Source organism: Apostichopus japonicus, chromosome 19 (genome assembly GCF_037975245.1).
Source record: "Apostichopus japonicus isolate 1M-3 chromosome 19, ASM3797524v1, whole genome shotgun sequence".
In the NCBI taxonomy this organism is placed as follows: Eukaryota; Metazoa; Echinodermata; class Holothuroidea; order Aspidochirotida; family Stichopodidae; genus Apostichopus; species Apostichopus japonicus.
Window position 1 is genome coordinate 24,054,930 of NC_092579.1, and position 16,688 is coordinate 24,071,617.

Here is a 16,688-nt window from a genome sequence, read left to right on the forward strand (position 1 = left end):
ATATTCAACTTCAAGAAATAGTAAACTTTCACTATGTTATAACAAAGAGGAAATCCTATCTGAATGGAACTTTAAGATGAAAAAAATCCCAAGAATTGCCTAACAGGAGAATAAATTAAACCTTTCAACCACTCCTAAGTAAGTTCTTCCAGAAGTCCTTGTGTGACTGGTAATGATGGGCATAGGGTATGGTGGTGGACAATCATCCCACTAAAAAGACAATTTTTTTATACAAATCAGGCATTTTTTTCTCCTGTACTTAACATTTGTGTGATTGGTTTTGGCATAAGAGACCAGAATTCAACTAGATTACTTTTAGAGGATGGCAAGCATAATGTTGACCTGGCAGTGAAATCATCATGCCTCATCCAACCCCCACCTCTCCTCTTATCCCTCCTCCTTGACCCCCCCCCCTCTCACATTTGAAATCGGCTTCTACATCTATGATGGTAGTCCCTTTTCAAACTGTTCATTTACATATCAGGAATAAATGAGGATCCTTGCCATTTAGAACCAAGAATTTTGAAGAGCTAGCAATCTGAGACGTCTCTTCGTCTGGGCATGGAACCTCGGCGAGTGGCTGTCCCGTAAAGATGTCCCAAATCAAGGCCTTCTGATTGGAGAATAAAACTGAAAGGAACCGTTCACTGATGGTAGTATCTACAATCCTGCAAAAAGAGAAATGTTTACAGAGCTCTGTGTAAAGATTACCATGACAACAGCCTTTCATTTCATGAATGCTTTGCAGTAAATATATTGTTCACTCAAGTTTTTGAACAATGTTTTATCGGATGCTTAAAGGATATTCAGGTAGTCACTGGAAATGATTCATTTTAGAATAAATCATCGCTTGATATTCTCAAATTTAAAATGCATGTAGGTAGACAGGAGAATATTTAATCAGTTGTACTATTCTGACCTCTGAAAAAACAAAGAAAGGGGTGAACGATTTATCAATTGTTCTTTTAAAGACATATTATCTGTATATATTGTCCTTCCATTCATGTGTGGAAAACTATCGAAATACTATCGAAATGTTTAAATCTTTCTGTACATGTATTAGTAATTTTTCAACAAAATGATGAATAGATCAGTTGAATATCTTAACATTTTCCAGCAACTTAGCTCCTTACTTGTGATAAGCAAGGAATTCATTATTTTGTTGCAAAATGTCAAATTAATTAGTACTAAAAATTTCATCGACAAATTCTGAACATTTTGAAGCAAAGTGATGAATGGTCCGCTTGTCTAATTTTACGACTGTCGGGAAACTTTTGAAACTATCATTATAATTTGAAAATTTCAATATCACATACTTATGTTTGAGTAGAATTTCATCATGTTTTGGTAAAATGTCAAGAACTAAATCATATTTCTGCAAAATGTGAAATCATTTTGTTCTGAGTGAATCATTAAATGACTACTGTAAGTTGTAAAATTGCATAAAATGCCTGAGATGTGAACAACTTGTCATTTATTTAACAAATTTTAAGGTCGTTGCGATTGAACATATAATCAATACGATACCTTTCTGGAAGTTTGTTGAGGTAGAAATGAGCAATTTAACATGTTGCAGGCTGATATTTTAACAGTTTTTAACATCCCATAAAATGGCATACATGCAAGGTTCCAAAAACAAATCTTTGATTGTTCACTATTCTTGGAAGCCAATAATTTGTTAGGAGAAATTTGGGGGGGGGGTGGTCACCTCTGGCTCTTAAGTTTATAGGACATGTATCAATTCATCTAAACAGAGGTATAACAAATACCCCAAATAGATTTTCCAAATACTATTGGATTGCTGTCTGTGTTGATCATGGATTACATGAGAATGGTCGTTCTTAATATAGATTTGATTATTTTTGACACTGTTATCTACATAGGGATTGTTAAAGATACATACATTTAGACCTTCTATTGATTAGAAGTAACTTTGCCAGACAAACCTGAGCGACCGGTACGAGCATGGAGGCTTGAAACTGGTGATCTGAAGGACTGTCTTGGTAGCTGGATTAAGAACACTTAAGGATAAATTGGAAGGACCTTGCGATGAGATGATGAACAAAAGGCCCTGTATAGAAGAAGATAAAAAGCAACATTTAAGGAAAATGTATCTAATGAACATTGTATGGATAATATCCTTGTGAGGGGAAGAAGTGTGAATTAACAAGGGAACATAACGACTGGATAAATTTAAGGAAAAAGTATCTAATGAACATTGTATGGATAATATCCTTGTGAGAGCAAGAAGTGTGAAGTAACAAGGGAACATAACGACTGGATAAATTTAAGGAAAAAGTATCTAATGAACATTGTATGGATAATATCCTTGGGAGAGCAAGAAGTGTAAGTAACCAGAGGAAATAATGACTGGATAAATTTAAGGAAAATGTATCTAATGAACATTGTATGGACAATATCCTTGGGAGGCGAAGAAGTGTGAAATAACCAGGGGTCATGACGACTGGATACATTTTAAACACAGGTAAGGAAACAGGGAAAGCTGTGTTTGAAAATTGAAATGTTGTGGTACCAATTTTAGGAATGCCTGTCTGAACGCTTCGCCACTGATACCGCACAGAGGTTTGTCTTAAAAGTTTCCACTCCATAAATGATTGGGTCACCATTTATCATTATCACCACACTGAGCTGTACAATGATCTCCTGCCTATAATCATTATCATCAGAGGTCATCACTCATAGTTCAGAAGAGTGACCGGTCGGGAGGGCAGACTCACCTCTTCTGCCTTACTCCAGAGACACTGATCTACTTGAATCTTCCCCGGAGAATCTGCAAGGTTGACATTGAGAACGGGAGCATCACTCTCAGGTGTCCTGGGTGAAAGAGTAGATTCGTTTATGAAAAGCACCGTATCTGGTTTAAATAAAGTCAACATTTAATGGTATAATACTTCTGGTACCTCGCACAGACTCCTCTCAACAGTAAACACAAAGCTGAAGGGTCTTCCAGTAGTCTGAGACTAATAAATTCCTGTTTGGACATCCACAATTATCCTAGAGGTCATCTACGTACTAGATGACCAGTGGTTGCCAGTACGACTGCTCAGCCAAACACCTAAGTATATTACCTTACTTTATTGAACAGCCCATTTCCCATTTTTGAACAACTGAACGTCAAACTCGTTCAAATGATGGTCTCCATTTGGTTTTTGAAAATCAGCCCTGATACAGATGCTTTTGTAAAGTTTGCTGTACAATCCTAGAGAATGTATGAACACCTTTATCTCTCTTATAGAAAGATAATCTCTTCCCTGACTCAAAGAAGCACTAGGTTTCATTGTCAGTCGCAAATAAATCTGTAAAATTGTCGCTGATATGCGGACTTCACTACCGGGTTGAATGCTATCCATTTCATATTTTTAATAGAGGGCTTTTCTGATGATGGACTTTAATGCTACCAAACCCTTACCTGAGAAAACTGCTCATTAAAGCAACCGCTTTTCTACTAGAAAAAACTGTGCAGATAAATATATTTCAGGGCCACTTTAGGCACAAAAATCAATTGTGATATGTTGTAGACCATTTAAAAAGCTCCGCTTGCAGTGGTGAGGTCAGTAGTCAGTTCCTCAGATGACACACACAGCTCAGTAGAAACACATACAACTATTACAACCGCAATGACATGTTAATATTGCACCACAAATTCAGAAGGAGAAGTGGTGTTGAATATTGTCCAAAGAGTGTTTCCATGTTTGTTATATTAAATTAAAATCAGCACGGTTTTAATGATTTATTATAATTTAGAACGTTAACATATAGTCCTGCACTGAGGAGCCGACCACATCGTCAAATTAGCCTAAGAAGAGTATTCTTGAGATTTAATATATTTTAAATATGAACATCCTGAAAAATGGAACAGATTCAAATCGACATAAGCAATAAATTTTTGGCTGTTTTAAATTGAGAATGAGGGTATCATACTTAAAAGAAAATTCAAAGTCATCTTTAAATGTTATATGGATGGCCTGACTGTTCAATCCTTGTACGATCATCTTTACCCACAACCTGACAATATCATAAGACAGAGGTTACTGGTGTTTAGAAACAAGTGGGTGGAACACACTTGTTAAATTCCAAAATATATCTAAGGTGGACTTTCAATAGTATTAGAGAACATTCTATACAAAGCAAACATAAAGCCATAGCTAAAAACTTAAACATTTTTAGCCCATTTGCAACTTTCCTCGGTTCAGTTTTTCTGTAAAAACCCTTACATATCTTTTAAGAAGCTGCAGAAGTGCAAAATACACCTCTTTGTCATATGAATCTGCATTTGCTAGATATGATATGTATAAATCTTACCATAGAGAAAGGTGACACGATGAAAGACATAGATAGATGTTCGATGCACCCTTCACTGAAATGAAGCTATCAGCTTCCACTCCTTCCAAACATTTAACCCTGCGATAAATAAAAAAAACAATAAAATTAGCATAATGTGATACTCATGATGTGCTGCATCCTCTAAAAACCTGCACTTTTATACCCTCACCATAAAAGTGAACTGGCATTGGTTCTAATTGCACCTCAGTTTATACATTGGTCATGCAGGTTCAAAGTAGTTCTTAAAAGTGAACTGGTATTGGTTCTAAATGCACCTCAGTTTATACATGGGTCATAGGTCATTAGAGAGCTACAATACAGTTAAAAAACAACAAAGACATATTTTTCAATTAATCTTGACATTGTTGTGTAATTTACAAGATTTAAAAGGAAGTCTCATCATTGACAATATGGAGTTTTGCACTAACTTTAAGAAAGACAACAGAAAACATTCATACAAACTAAGTAAGTTGATATTATTGTTTTGAAATATATAAGTAACTACAAAACCCAAAAGGAGAGTGTTATTGTATATCTGCTCTAAAGGTTAACCAATCTCAAAACAAAATGGCTTATTCACCTTTGATCCATTTCATATGTACATCATCAGTAGCTTAATTGCATTTTCTCTATTAAACACCCAAGCAAGAAGACATAAACAATGTCATTCTAGGCCATTTTGCTGATGGTCAATCTTTTTGAGTGGATATATCATTTAATACTTTAACCAAGGAATATAAACTGGAAAACCTTTACAAGGCAGGAAAAATTGCTGTGGTTAAAGCACTATGGTTAAACTTCCTACTCTCTTGTTGAAAATGTAAATAGTATTGGTATGGTAGGTGCTGGGATAGTCCGAACTGTCATCTCTCAAACTGTATGCTGTGTAAGGTCATGGCACATGAACAACATCTATGCTTTGGTGACGTTAAGCATTACGCTAGGGCCTTTAAGCCTTATGGTGGCAAATTTGGTTTGTGTAAAGTAACTGGATGAATTGCTTGTGGTATTGTTTTTTTGTTTGTTTATTTGATTTTCCACAGATAATAAATATATAAATGTGGAGGGAAGTCTTCTAAAAAGCCAATACATTCTTAACAAAGTAAAGGACTCCCAAGAAAAAAAGATATACATGAATGCAAATATAATTAATGCCTTAATAAGGAATAATTAATAACATACAATATAAATGATGTATCAATACTGAGAAATTACTTCTTTTGTTAGCGTTTTTCTAAATGTATATCTAGATGGTTTAGATTTGATTGCAGCAGTTAGAGAATTCCATGTCCTCCTAGCACGATTCTAAACCGATTCTAACACGGTATAAAACCATTAGCCATGTGTGAATATGCAACAAGTTGTCTGGGGCACGATGACAATGTTATTTATTGATACCAAAATGGTTGTGTGGAATTATGTTTTAAAATGATTGAATAACTTTGTGGACTTACTGCCAGAGTTTGAAGTTGTCTTTGATATCAAAGAAGTGTATGTGACGATAGGAAGATCCAACATCCTCCATAACGGCTCCCTTGTCCGCACCGTTCAGGAGAACGCTGATGCTCTCTGCCTCTTGTAACCTTCCTGAGAGTTTTTCCATCGTCATCTTCTCTGTATCTTTTTCAAAGTTGTGAGTTACAAAGCTAGAAAAAAATTGAAACAAAGAATCGACCGATTGTAACGTCAAGGTTCATAAATGTGTCGATCATGATGTAGCATACAAAGCAATCAGTCTGGAAAAATAAGTTTTGAAATGACTTATTATTATTAATGACAGATATAACATTTTTTAGTTTGCTTTGCTATTGTGAGTTTGAGGCTCCAAGCTCATTTTATTCTCTCAAATAACTGTATTGATTAAGCCTTTGGTGGTATTAAATATTTGTGCTACTGTAGTAACCGACGGATTTTGTGACACTTAAGTTTGGTGGCCGTACCTCCAAGTTTGAAACTAAAAATTGTAGTCAAAACGTTTTTCTTCATTTTGAACCAATCACTGCATAAATGTCACTGAAACTGTGCCATATATTTTTTTTAAACTATTTTACTATTTACATACTTCTGACTTTGTTTTGGACTATATGCGTTCAGGTTTATTTGTTTTATATGTATCTTTTTTTATTATCGTTTAGTACAGGTGTATTTTGCTTTTACATTGTATGCCTTATTGGTTCTATATATTTAATATTTAGGTTTTTGTTACTATTTGTTTTTAGGTTTTGCATTTGTAAAGCGCTTTGAGTAGCTTTGCTGATTATGCGCTACATAAATATTACTTATTATTATTATATCCAACTAATAGCTAAATGAATGTACTAGGATACCTTATCATCCCGTCTTTCAAATAAATCGGAAAAAAGTAAAAAACAATTTTGCAGGACTCGAACACAGTGACCTCTGGGTTACAGACCTTAGAGGTCACTGGTTCAAATCCCATTCTAGCCATTCATTTGTCTAAACTTAACCCAGTCAGTTTTTCCATTATTTCATATACTGATATTTTCAAACCTCTTTGTTAAATGCAATGATATCTACCATTATCAACTTTAACACAAATCCCTTGATTTACATGGTTGTCAAGTGATCAATTACACAATATGGATAAATATCTAAAGATGGCAAATAATTAGAAAAAAAATTTAAAAAATCTCAAGACTCCCATAGCAGCAATTCCAACTAAGAGTTGCTGGTATTAAACATTACAGTATAGTTCTAGTTTGTATTGTACAGTTTCGGCTTAGTATGCACTGAAGTAACACTGAACACTCACAGATGGAAACCAAAAGTCATCCGATACGAACAGGGATGCCGTTAAACGTGCAATATTATATAACATCAAAATGAAAAGAAAATAACAGTAAACCAAAAGAAGGGCAAAGTATTTGTTTTAACCAAACACTGGTGGTTTTTTTACATCTTCTTTTCTTCATTTTTGTTATTCAGAATACTTTATCAAGCATCAAGAAAAACAAAAATCTAGTTAAGACACTAACAAGCTAAAAGTCTGAATTTTTAGACTCACTGGTAAAAAGGTGCAACCCCAAGGCATCATGTACAAAGAGTCTCGCCAAGGTGAAAAATATGAGATCTTGTCTTTTTTGTTTACTGATGTGACCAAAAACATTGCAGCGAAATGGATTGCGATGTATCGAGAAATGATCAATTCGGGAAGAGAGAGAGAAGAAATTGGTAGAGTTTGAAATGTTCAAAAAAGATTTTGTTTGTGTCTGTCTTGCATTCATTTCTGGTCACTCCCATTCACTTTTGGTATTTTTTTAAAATTTTCATTAGATGTTTATATGATCTAGCTTTCTGACCCGTATTTCAAACTTCTTCGCATTCAATCTGATTATTGCCCTGTTTAACAGAGCTGTGAAGAGTCGTGAATTCAGCCACAAAATTTTCTATGTGAATTCTCCCCCACTCCAGATGGAGTTTATGATTTTTTGTAAAAAATTATTCATAATTAAAATGCAGTAAAACTGACTGAGTTGGTCTGAAAATGTAAGAAAGTTTTCAGATAACTTCGCAGTCAAAGTATCGCTTGTCGGTAAACAACTACATAAAGTAAGAGAAAATATGAACAACTGATCAAAAGAATATAATTCAGATAAAAAAAAAATTATTTTATTACCACAGTTCATTTTCAGATGTCTTCTTCAATGTAAATACAATGGAAAGCTGAGATTCAATGCTAGAATCTATTACAACATGAATAATTGAGACATCCTGGAGAAAGAAAAGAATAGCAGAGGTTAATTATGCAAACGCAGAGACAAAACAGGTAGTGTTTATGTTGTCTTTGCTGAATGAAACTGACGACGCACTCACAAAATAAAAAATATTAAAAATTGGGCATTTGTGAGGATAAATGAATTTGATTTCATACTATCATCCATAAAATAAATACAGCTCAAGCTTAGAATAACATAATCAGACTTTACTACAAGCATCATTCACACAACATTTATATCCACTTGGAAAAAAAAAAAAAAAAAAAAAAAAAAAAAAAGTTTGTAATGGAATTATTGTTGCAAGAACCAACCTTTATTAATAAAGTTCCTTTTTTCTTAATAGGTACACCTGCCAGAGAGTGCTTGAAATTACTAGAACGTCTTAAAGAGTTAACAATTTTGACCTTCCATCATAGAACTGTATGTACCTTTAAGTGTAGCTCATGGCTACCAATATGTTCTATATTGATTTTATACTTTAGTATGTTAGTGAAGTGTAAGGTTTCAATCAAAATTAAAAACAGAAGTGAAATAAAATAATTCGATTTTACAAAAAAAAAGTGTGTAATGGAATTATTGTTGCAAGAACCAACTTTTATAAATAAAGTTCCTTTCTTCTTAATAGGCACACCTGCCAGAGGGTGCTTGAAATTGCTAGAACGTCTTAAAGAGTTAACAGTTTAGACCTTCAATCATAGTTGTATGTACCTTTAAGTGTAGCTCAGGGCTACCAATATGTCTGAATAGATTTTATACTTTAGTAAGTTAGTGAAGTGTAAGGTTTCAATCAAAATTTAAAACAGAAGTGAAAAAAAAACTGCACCTGATCAGCTGACCACTGACTTCTAGCCTCCCAAGTCTCTGTGTGTAGCCACAGTACAGCAGTTTGACTGTGGTGAACAATGAGAGCTGTATAGGAGGTTGCTGTATGTAAACAGATCCCATCCCAAGACACCCATTTAAAAGATGGATCACATGTCTGGGAATAAAACATAGTCAGAAGGATTCATTACAAAATACTCACATCATGTGAATTAAATAAATATGAGAAATAGCGATAATAAAGTAGTAGAACATTTTAACACAAAATGAAGGGGTCAGCTGTGCTCCCCTATTCGGCACGAAAACTTTGGACTTTGAACTGAGATTACAATTATCTATCCTATCAGCAAAAGTAAGTTTGTTCCCCAACTTCCCCACGCACCCTTCATTGAATATCTGTTACCTATCCTACCATGGTTACACAAGCTGTTTACCCTGTCTACCTGGTTACATCATTGGCCTTACTTTACTATGTCTTCCTAATTACATCATTGGCCTTACTTTACTATTTCTTCCTGGTTACATCATTGGCCTTACTTTACTATGTCTTCCTGGTTACATCATTGGCCTTACTTTACTATGTCTTCCTGGTTACATCATTGACCTTACTTTACTATGTCTTCCTGGTTACATCATTGACCTTACTTTACTATGTCTTCCTGGTTACATCATTGGCCTTACTTTACTATGTCTTCCTGGTTACATCATTGGCCTTACTTTACTATGTCTTCCTGGTTACATCATTGACCTTACTTTACTATGTCTTCCTGCTTACATCATTGACCTTACTTTACTATGTCTACCTGCTTACATCATTGGCCTTACTTTACTATGTCTTCCTGCTTACATCATTGACCTTACTTTACTATGTCTTCCTGGTTACATCATTGACCTTACTTTACTACGTCTTCCTGGTTACATCATTGGCCTTACTTTACTACTTCTTCCTGGTTACATCATTGACCTTACTTTACTACGTCTTCCTGGTTACATCATTGGCCTTACTTTACTATGTCTTCCTGCTTACATCATTGACCTTACTTTATTAAATTACCCTTTGTAACATCACTCTTCACACACAGGTTCTTTCAGTAACATGGACAGTTCTGCTGAAGGTAGTTTCTTTTCCAACTGATTAGACAATACATGTATGGTATTTTCCTCACGCCACCTCACCTTCAGAACTACCATACTTGTCACATTTACCTGTAAGACTCCCAGGTGTCTTAAGGATAAATTATCCTTGGTATTCTTCACTTCCTCTTTTATCTCATTCACAGGGCGAGCCTCTCTCGGTTGCCTCCTTTCAGTGTTGCATGTAGATTCTGAGGTAGCACTAGGGGTACAGTTAGGACTCAACCCAACTTCAAGAGAGGGGGACCTTCTTTCATCCATGCAGCTATTACTGTCCTCTCCTGCGTTCAAATGGTCCGCTGCAGAATCAGTCTTTCTCCTCCTTCTCTTCCTCCTTGTGTTTTTGTTATGAGAAAGCCTGGACAGTTTTATAGATTGCTTATCTCCACAATCAATCTCTTTTGAATGTCCAGCACTTCCACTATGACATGACTTATTTTCAAGAACATCTATGGAAGATTGCACAGTCTCATGATATCTCATGATAAGACTCTCATGCCTATCAACAGACTGAGTGTCATCATGGTGGAATCCATCGGTCTCGTTCTCAATCGGACTGTCTTCCAGTTTGAAAGAAATACTCTTGCGCAATGATTTCTGGTTCGTCTTGCTGGATTTGCCAGTCATCTCTGCCTCGCTTCGATTCATTCTCTTTTCTGGAGAATCGATCGTTTGGTATGAACTCCCTGTAGGGTTTGAAGTAGTTTTAAAATACTGTTCGGGACTGGGAGCATTGCCCTGTTCGGCCACGATTCTTCGAACATGGTTTTTGGCATGTTTTCTGCTCTCAGATTTCTGTAAGGATGACACAAGTTCATTTTACCTCAAAAATATTCTACAGGTTGCACAGGTATAAACAATGTTAGACAGGCACATTGGGCAAAAGAGTCACTCATTTCAAAGCCCTAGACATAAATTCTGGCAATTTTTTACCAAACATAAAATTTGTTTGATAAATTGACCGAACATCTTGAAAAACTTAATGGAAGGAGATTCTTATTAGAAATAACTTCCCAAATTATGAAAATGTTTGGTCATAAGATATATATTTAATATGTCATCCCTTACTTCCATTGAAGAATGCTCATTATTCGCAATCGTAAAATATTGTACTGACAAATCTACTTACAGACAACTCTACGTACAGACAAATGACAGTACTTACCGTCAACTTCTTCTGCATCTTAGCATATTTCATCTTCATCTCCTCGAGCTTCCTCTTGATCTGAAGAAACAAAGAGAGAAATCTCTTTGAAAACCCATGTCAAGTATTTGTCATTAAACCTTTTGAAGTCCATCACAAATTCAGCATTGCAGGTTAAATTGTCCTATTCTAAAAATTTGAAACAGCCATCGCAGCTGGATGAAATTTAAACTTTAAAGCTATTTCTTTTCAATAAGAAGCAGACACTCAAGGCCTTTAAATTGACACATTAAAGGGTGTGAAGACTCGCGCACAACGTCAGATGCCTGTAATCTGTACAGTCAATGCATACAGCTATGGTCAATACCCACAACACAGTGGACATAGCAGCGATGGACATCTCAGGTCCAGATAATAGATAACAAGGTATCACGTTTCATTAATGTCTGCATTTTTTAGCGACAAGAAAAACACTTCTCTTGCAAGCAACGGAAAGTTAACTTTTTCAGAGGGCGGCACGCGGTTTGGGTCTTCAATGCCTTTAAAACAAAGTTTTCACTGCAACAAAAGCCTATTTATAGCCGTTTAGGTAACAAAGACATTGATAGTATCAGGTTGCATGTAGGGATATGTCCTCAATAGTTGCACATTATGAGAATTCACAAAACAAACTGGAAAAATTCAAAACAGAAACGAATCAGTTGGTTCTCTGTTTGTTTTGCTTCTTACCTCTTCTTTGTCAGTCAATTTAGTATCCATTTTGTAAAACCTGAAAATAATAATATTTAATCATATCAACTTTGTCATTTTGTTATATATATATTGCGAACTTGAAAAGAAAAACAAAACATAAAAGAGATATATGTCCTAACAATTTGGAGTGTTGCTATCTATAAGAAAGCAAAAGCTACTTTGCATTAACAACAACAATGTATGTTAAACATTAATTACTTTTCTGTTCAAAGTAATTCTTTCAACCAATCAAGTCTTCCGTATAATTTCAAATCTACTGACGAATCCTACTGAATGATGTTTACGGTTTTAATTTTGAAGGGACATTGTGAGTAATATTGTTATGCTGTTACTGCTATATATGGTGTTTTTATGAGTTAAACTCAAAATTATTAAATAAGGGTTCACAATCATAAGCCAAGTTCAACTGATGCCCTGTGAATAATTACCTGATATATACAGCATTTAAGTCCAAAGTTTGGCCCTCTATCAAGCATCCGTCACTTTTTCCATGGAATTCTCAGCAAATCAGGGAATAGAAAAGTACTAGCTAGGAATAAAAAAAAACTATGATACTGATAACAGTTCCTAAACTTTCAAGTATCAAAATTGGACAAGAGGAAAGTACTAAACATACTTTCTTTGTTTATGTTAGCTTGGTTTATGTTAGCATATGCAACAGTAAATAGCTGTTTTAATGTTCAATGTCCTTGTAATTGAATTGACATATTACTCAACAATTTATCCACAACGATAAATTTCCTCCAAAAAGAGTATAATCAAAATTAATGCTAATTCTTTTAAGTGAAACTAATTCCACCATGGTTAGCAACATATGATTTTGTGTAACTACAGGTATTTTCTGCTATTTGTTACACAACCCAAAAGGCTCTTGCATTGCTCTTCCATAAATTAAAACCAAATTCTCAGTTTGGTATAATACATGCTCTTTCGGCAAATATGAAATTGAATAGACTGGTTGAGGTAGCAAACCAAAAATATCTCAAGGTAATTGCACTGTTATACCCTAAGCCCCTAAATATTCACAAATTTTGAACTTGAAATTAAACAACTAGGTACCTACCATCATATTCATAAATGTAGTCTAATCCTCAAGTATTTAGAGTGTGTGGTACAGTAGCAACCTTTATGGTTTGCCAAACAAGTTTGGAGGGTCACCAAGGGGAAAGAAATTGCCAATATTTGTGGGGGAAAAGTGGAAAAATCTTTATTACTATAATTTTGCAAATATAACACCATTTTGCAACTAATTCCCCCTAAATCATATAAAAATAACTCAAAGGAAAGACTCCACCACATATCCTATCTCAGAACAAATCTGCCACTGCGAGGTTGCCAAGGTGAAAATTGGGGTCACTAAGTATGAATACCAGTACTGTCGGTTTCTGATTTATTTAGACAGACATTTTCTTATAAAATAATAAATTAACAAGGCCTTCTTGTCCTGTTCAATAGTCTAGATGGGAAATTATTCATAGGCCTAGCCTGGATCTACAGTAGTGCCATTCCGCCATAGGTACATTTTGCCATACCTTCCCGCCATAGGTTTCGATCCTTTCCGCCAAAAGGCTTGAAACCTATGGCGGAAAGGTACACTTTAGGAATGGATTTTACCGTGGTGTACAGGAATATATCGGTGAAACTTTCTTTGGATCGTGTGGAAGGATAGGTACACTGTCTTCAAATGTAACGGTTTGCTGGATAGACTGAATTGTAGTTAAGACAAGATTGGGGAATTGATTCACTGTCTTTAATGTACAGGTTGATAGAATAGTTTTAATTGTAAGTTTGTAAGACTAAGATTTGATACACTGTATTCAAATATATAATAGTTGGTTGAATAAATCAAATTAAATTAGGCTGATTGTTTACTAAAAAGTCTGATTCTGATTGTCGATTTAAATGTCCAATTTTGCATGCCTAGGTAGAGTGGAGAAAAATAATATACACTGGATATACAATGTAGTATGTACCCACAATAATGTGCTCTTTTCTGCCATACAAAAAATGCATTACCACAATGGCGATAACATGGCGGAATGGCATTTCTTTCTATGGCGGAAAGAGCACATTTTCTATGGTGGAAAGTACAGATGGCAGAATGACAAGGCCCCCTATTAGCCTTAGGACCATTTCACACATGCCTAAGTTAGGCTAACTTAGGATACACTTGGGCTATGCAGATAAGCCATGGTTATCGACTTTGAGGATGGGAATGTAAAAAAAGCAAGACAAACCTACAACATACGCTAACATTCGTTACAATTGACTCGTCAAACTAGAGCTATCTTACTCATAACTAAGCCACAGGCAACATCTAAGCATTGAAGTCTTAACTAACGTCAGTTCACAGTACCCCAATACTGTATGGAAAGCGACGGTGCGAATTGGGATAGTTTGCCCATGGAGCTATTATAGCTCCATGGCTTGCCTAGGCTAGGTCTAGCCTACAATAGGCCTAGGCCTAATCTAAAAATTACCGATCATTTGATCATAACTAGAACTGTTTCCTTAGGTTAAGATCTTGAAATATTACAAACCTAGTCACCTAAGTATTGCTATCGTGAATGCAAGTAAAACATCTGCTCCATTCGTGCAACCTAGACCAAAATTTTCAGATATCTGAAATTGAATTCGAGATATCTTAAATAGATTTAGAGATATCTGAAATTCTAATTCAGATATCTGAAATTGAATTCGAGATATCTGAAATTGAATTCGAGATATCTTAAATAGATTTCGAGATATCTGAAATTCTAATTCAGATATCTGAAATTCAATTCGAGATATCTGAAATTGAATTCGAGATATCTGAAATTCTATTTCAGATATCTTAAATTTAATTCGAGATATCTGAAATTGAATTCGAGATATCTGAAATTGAATTCAAGATATCTGCAATTCTAATTCGAGATATCTGAAATTGAATTCGAGATATCTGCAATTGAATTCGAGATATCTGAAATGCATATGCATAAATTTCCGAATAAATGTTAAAATGGCACGTATGGAAAGCCATTTTAACATTTAATCGGGAAATTTCAGATATCTGTAATTGAATTCGAGATATCTGAAATTGAATTCGAGATATCTAAAATTCTATTTCAGATATCTGAAATTGAATTCGAGATATCTAAAATTCTATTTCAGATATCTGAAATTGAATTCGAGATATCTGAAATGGAATTCGAGATATCTGAAAATGAATTCGAGATATCTGAAATTTTATTTCAGATATCTGAAATTGAATTCGAGATATCTGAAATTGAATTCGAGATATCCAAAATTCTATTTCAGATATCTGAAATTGAATTCGAGATATCCGAAATTGAATTCGAGATATCTGAAATTGAATTCGAGATATCTCGAATTCAATTTCAGATATCTGAAATTCCCTGGTATTTCGAGATATCTGAAATTGATTTTAAGATATCTGCAATTATTTGTAGATATCTTAAATAAATTGGAGATATCTGTAATTTAATTTGAGATATCTGAAATTATTTCGAGATATCTGAAATTCCTTATTAAATGTTAAAACGGCTTTCCATACGGTCGAATGTGTTGTTCAATTAGTGCATAAAAAAGAAAGGTATTGTGTTTTTTTCTTTCAAAGTCGATTCAATTGAATTATCGACTTAGTTGAGAGGTCCGTTAGTACCACATTAAAGTGGAAAGGTTTCTCTTTCACGTGGTATATCTCTACTAACGGTAACAAAGTCTATTTCTTGACCAAAAGTGGCATTACTTCTTAGAGAGTTGTTTGACTCTGTGGTCACTTACATCCTGGTAGCAGTAGGGAGAAGAAGCCTAATAGATCAGAGACCATAATCATCTTGTGTTGTGTCTTCTTTTTCCATCTTCCTTGGAACATTATACCCTTCCCCTTTAATTTGTTGATGCTGTAACGTTGTATTTAAATGGTGCAATATTTATTTACGGTATTTAGATTGAATATTCTTGTTGTGTATTTGACAGTATCCCAGTGTACGTTCTCCATTTCTCTGCCATTGGTTTTCTTTGCTCTGTATTTTCTATCTCTCCACCTAGCCTACACCTCCACATTTTTTTCTTCACTTTCTTTCTCTATCCCTTCATCTGTCTTTCACTCTTTCTTTTTTTCACCTCTTTCCTTCCCTCTGGCTATCCTATATTTTTTAGTTTACCGACAACCCCCTCCCCATCCCCAACAAAAATATGTTCACAGGTTGACAAGTCTTCCCTTGCTAGTCCCAATCTATACGCCGGTTGTGGTGAACGTTCACCATACTTACGGATCAAGACGAGTCAGTCGTGATGAGGTGCAGGGGTATCCCCATGGTGGGGCTGGGTGAACCCCCAAGCCCGTTGCGACTTTTTGGCATTTCGTTGGGAGCCTTTCGGAACAAGAAGCAGGATAATCAATTCTGGAGTACAGTACGCTGGAAAGCAAAACTCTGACGTGATTAGAGAACTTTTTTCTTTGCTTTGACGGCCGATGTTCAGCGACAGGTCACTTTTCAGTGGAAATAACTATTAATTTATTGTTCATTTCTTATTCCATTTTTGCCAATCCTTTCTGAAGAGGGTCGAGCCGCCCCTTATGGCAACGTCTTTTCCTTCCCTTTTACCGTTCAGTATTCGTTATTTTTTAATTCGGGTCACTCGGGTGCAAGGACTGGATTTACGTGCACCGGTTAGAAGGAGGGGTGCAGCTAGGGCAAGTGCTCGGGGATCGCCTAAAGGGCCCGTGGCCAGGAGCCAAAAAATAAGTA

The 16,688-nt window shown here is 35.2% G+C and overlaps 1 protein-coding gene across 1 annotated transcript; it reads right to left on the minus strand.

The window, feature by feature from the left end:
* Positions 1-106: 106 nt before the first annotated feature.
* On the minus strand, positions 107-14,537 carry LOC139960487 (uncharacterized). The gene is made up of 11 exons (XM_071958876.1): positions 14,483-14,537; positions 11,911-11,950; positions 11,203-11,262; positions 10,110-10,832; positions 8,905-9,060; positions 7,982-8,076; positions 5,799-5,990; positions 4,324-4,422; positions 2,739-2,835; positions 1,947-2,071; positions 107-668 (listed from the first exon to the last, which is right to left on the minus strand). The coding sequence occupies exons 2-11, from the start codon at positions 11,938-11,940 to the stop codon at positions 470-472; spliced, it is 1,776 nt and encodes a 591-aa protein (XP_071814977.1). The 5' UTR covers positions 11,941-11,950; positions 14,483-14,537; the 3' UTR covers positions 107-469.
* Between the last annotated feature and the right edge of the window lie 2,151 nt (positions 14,538-16,688).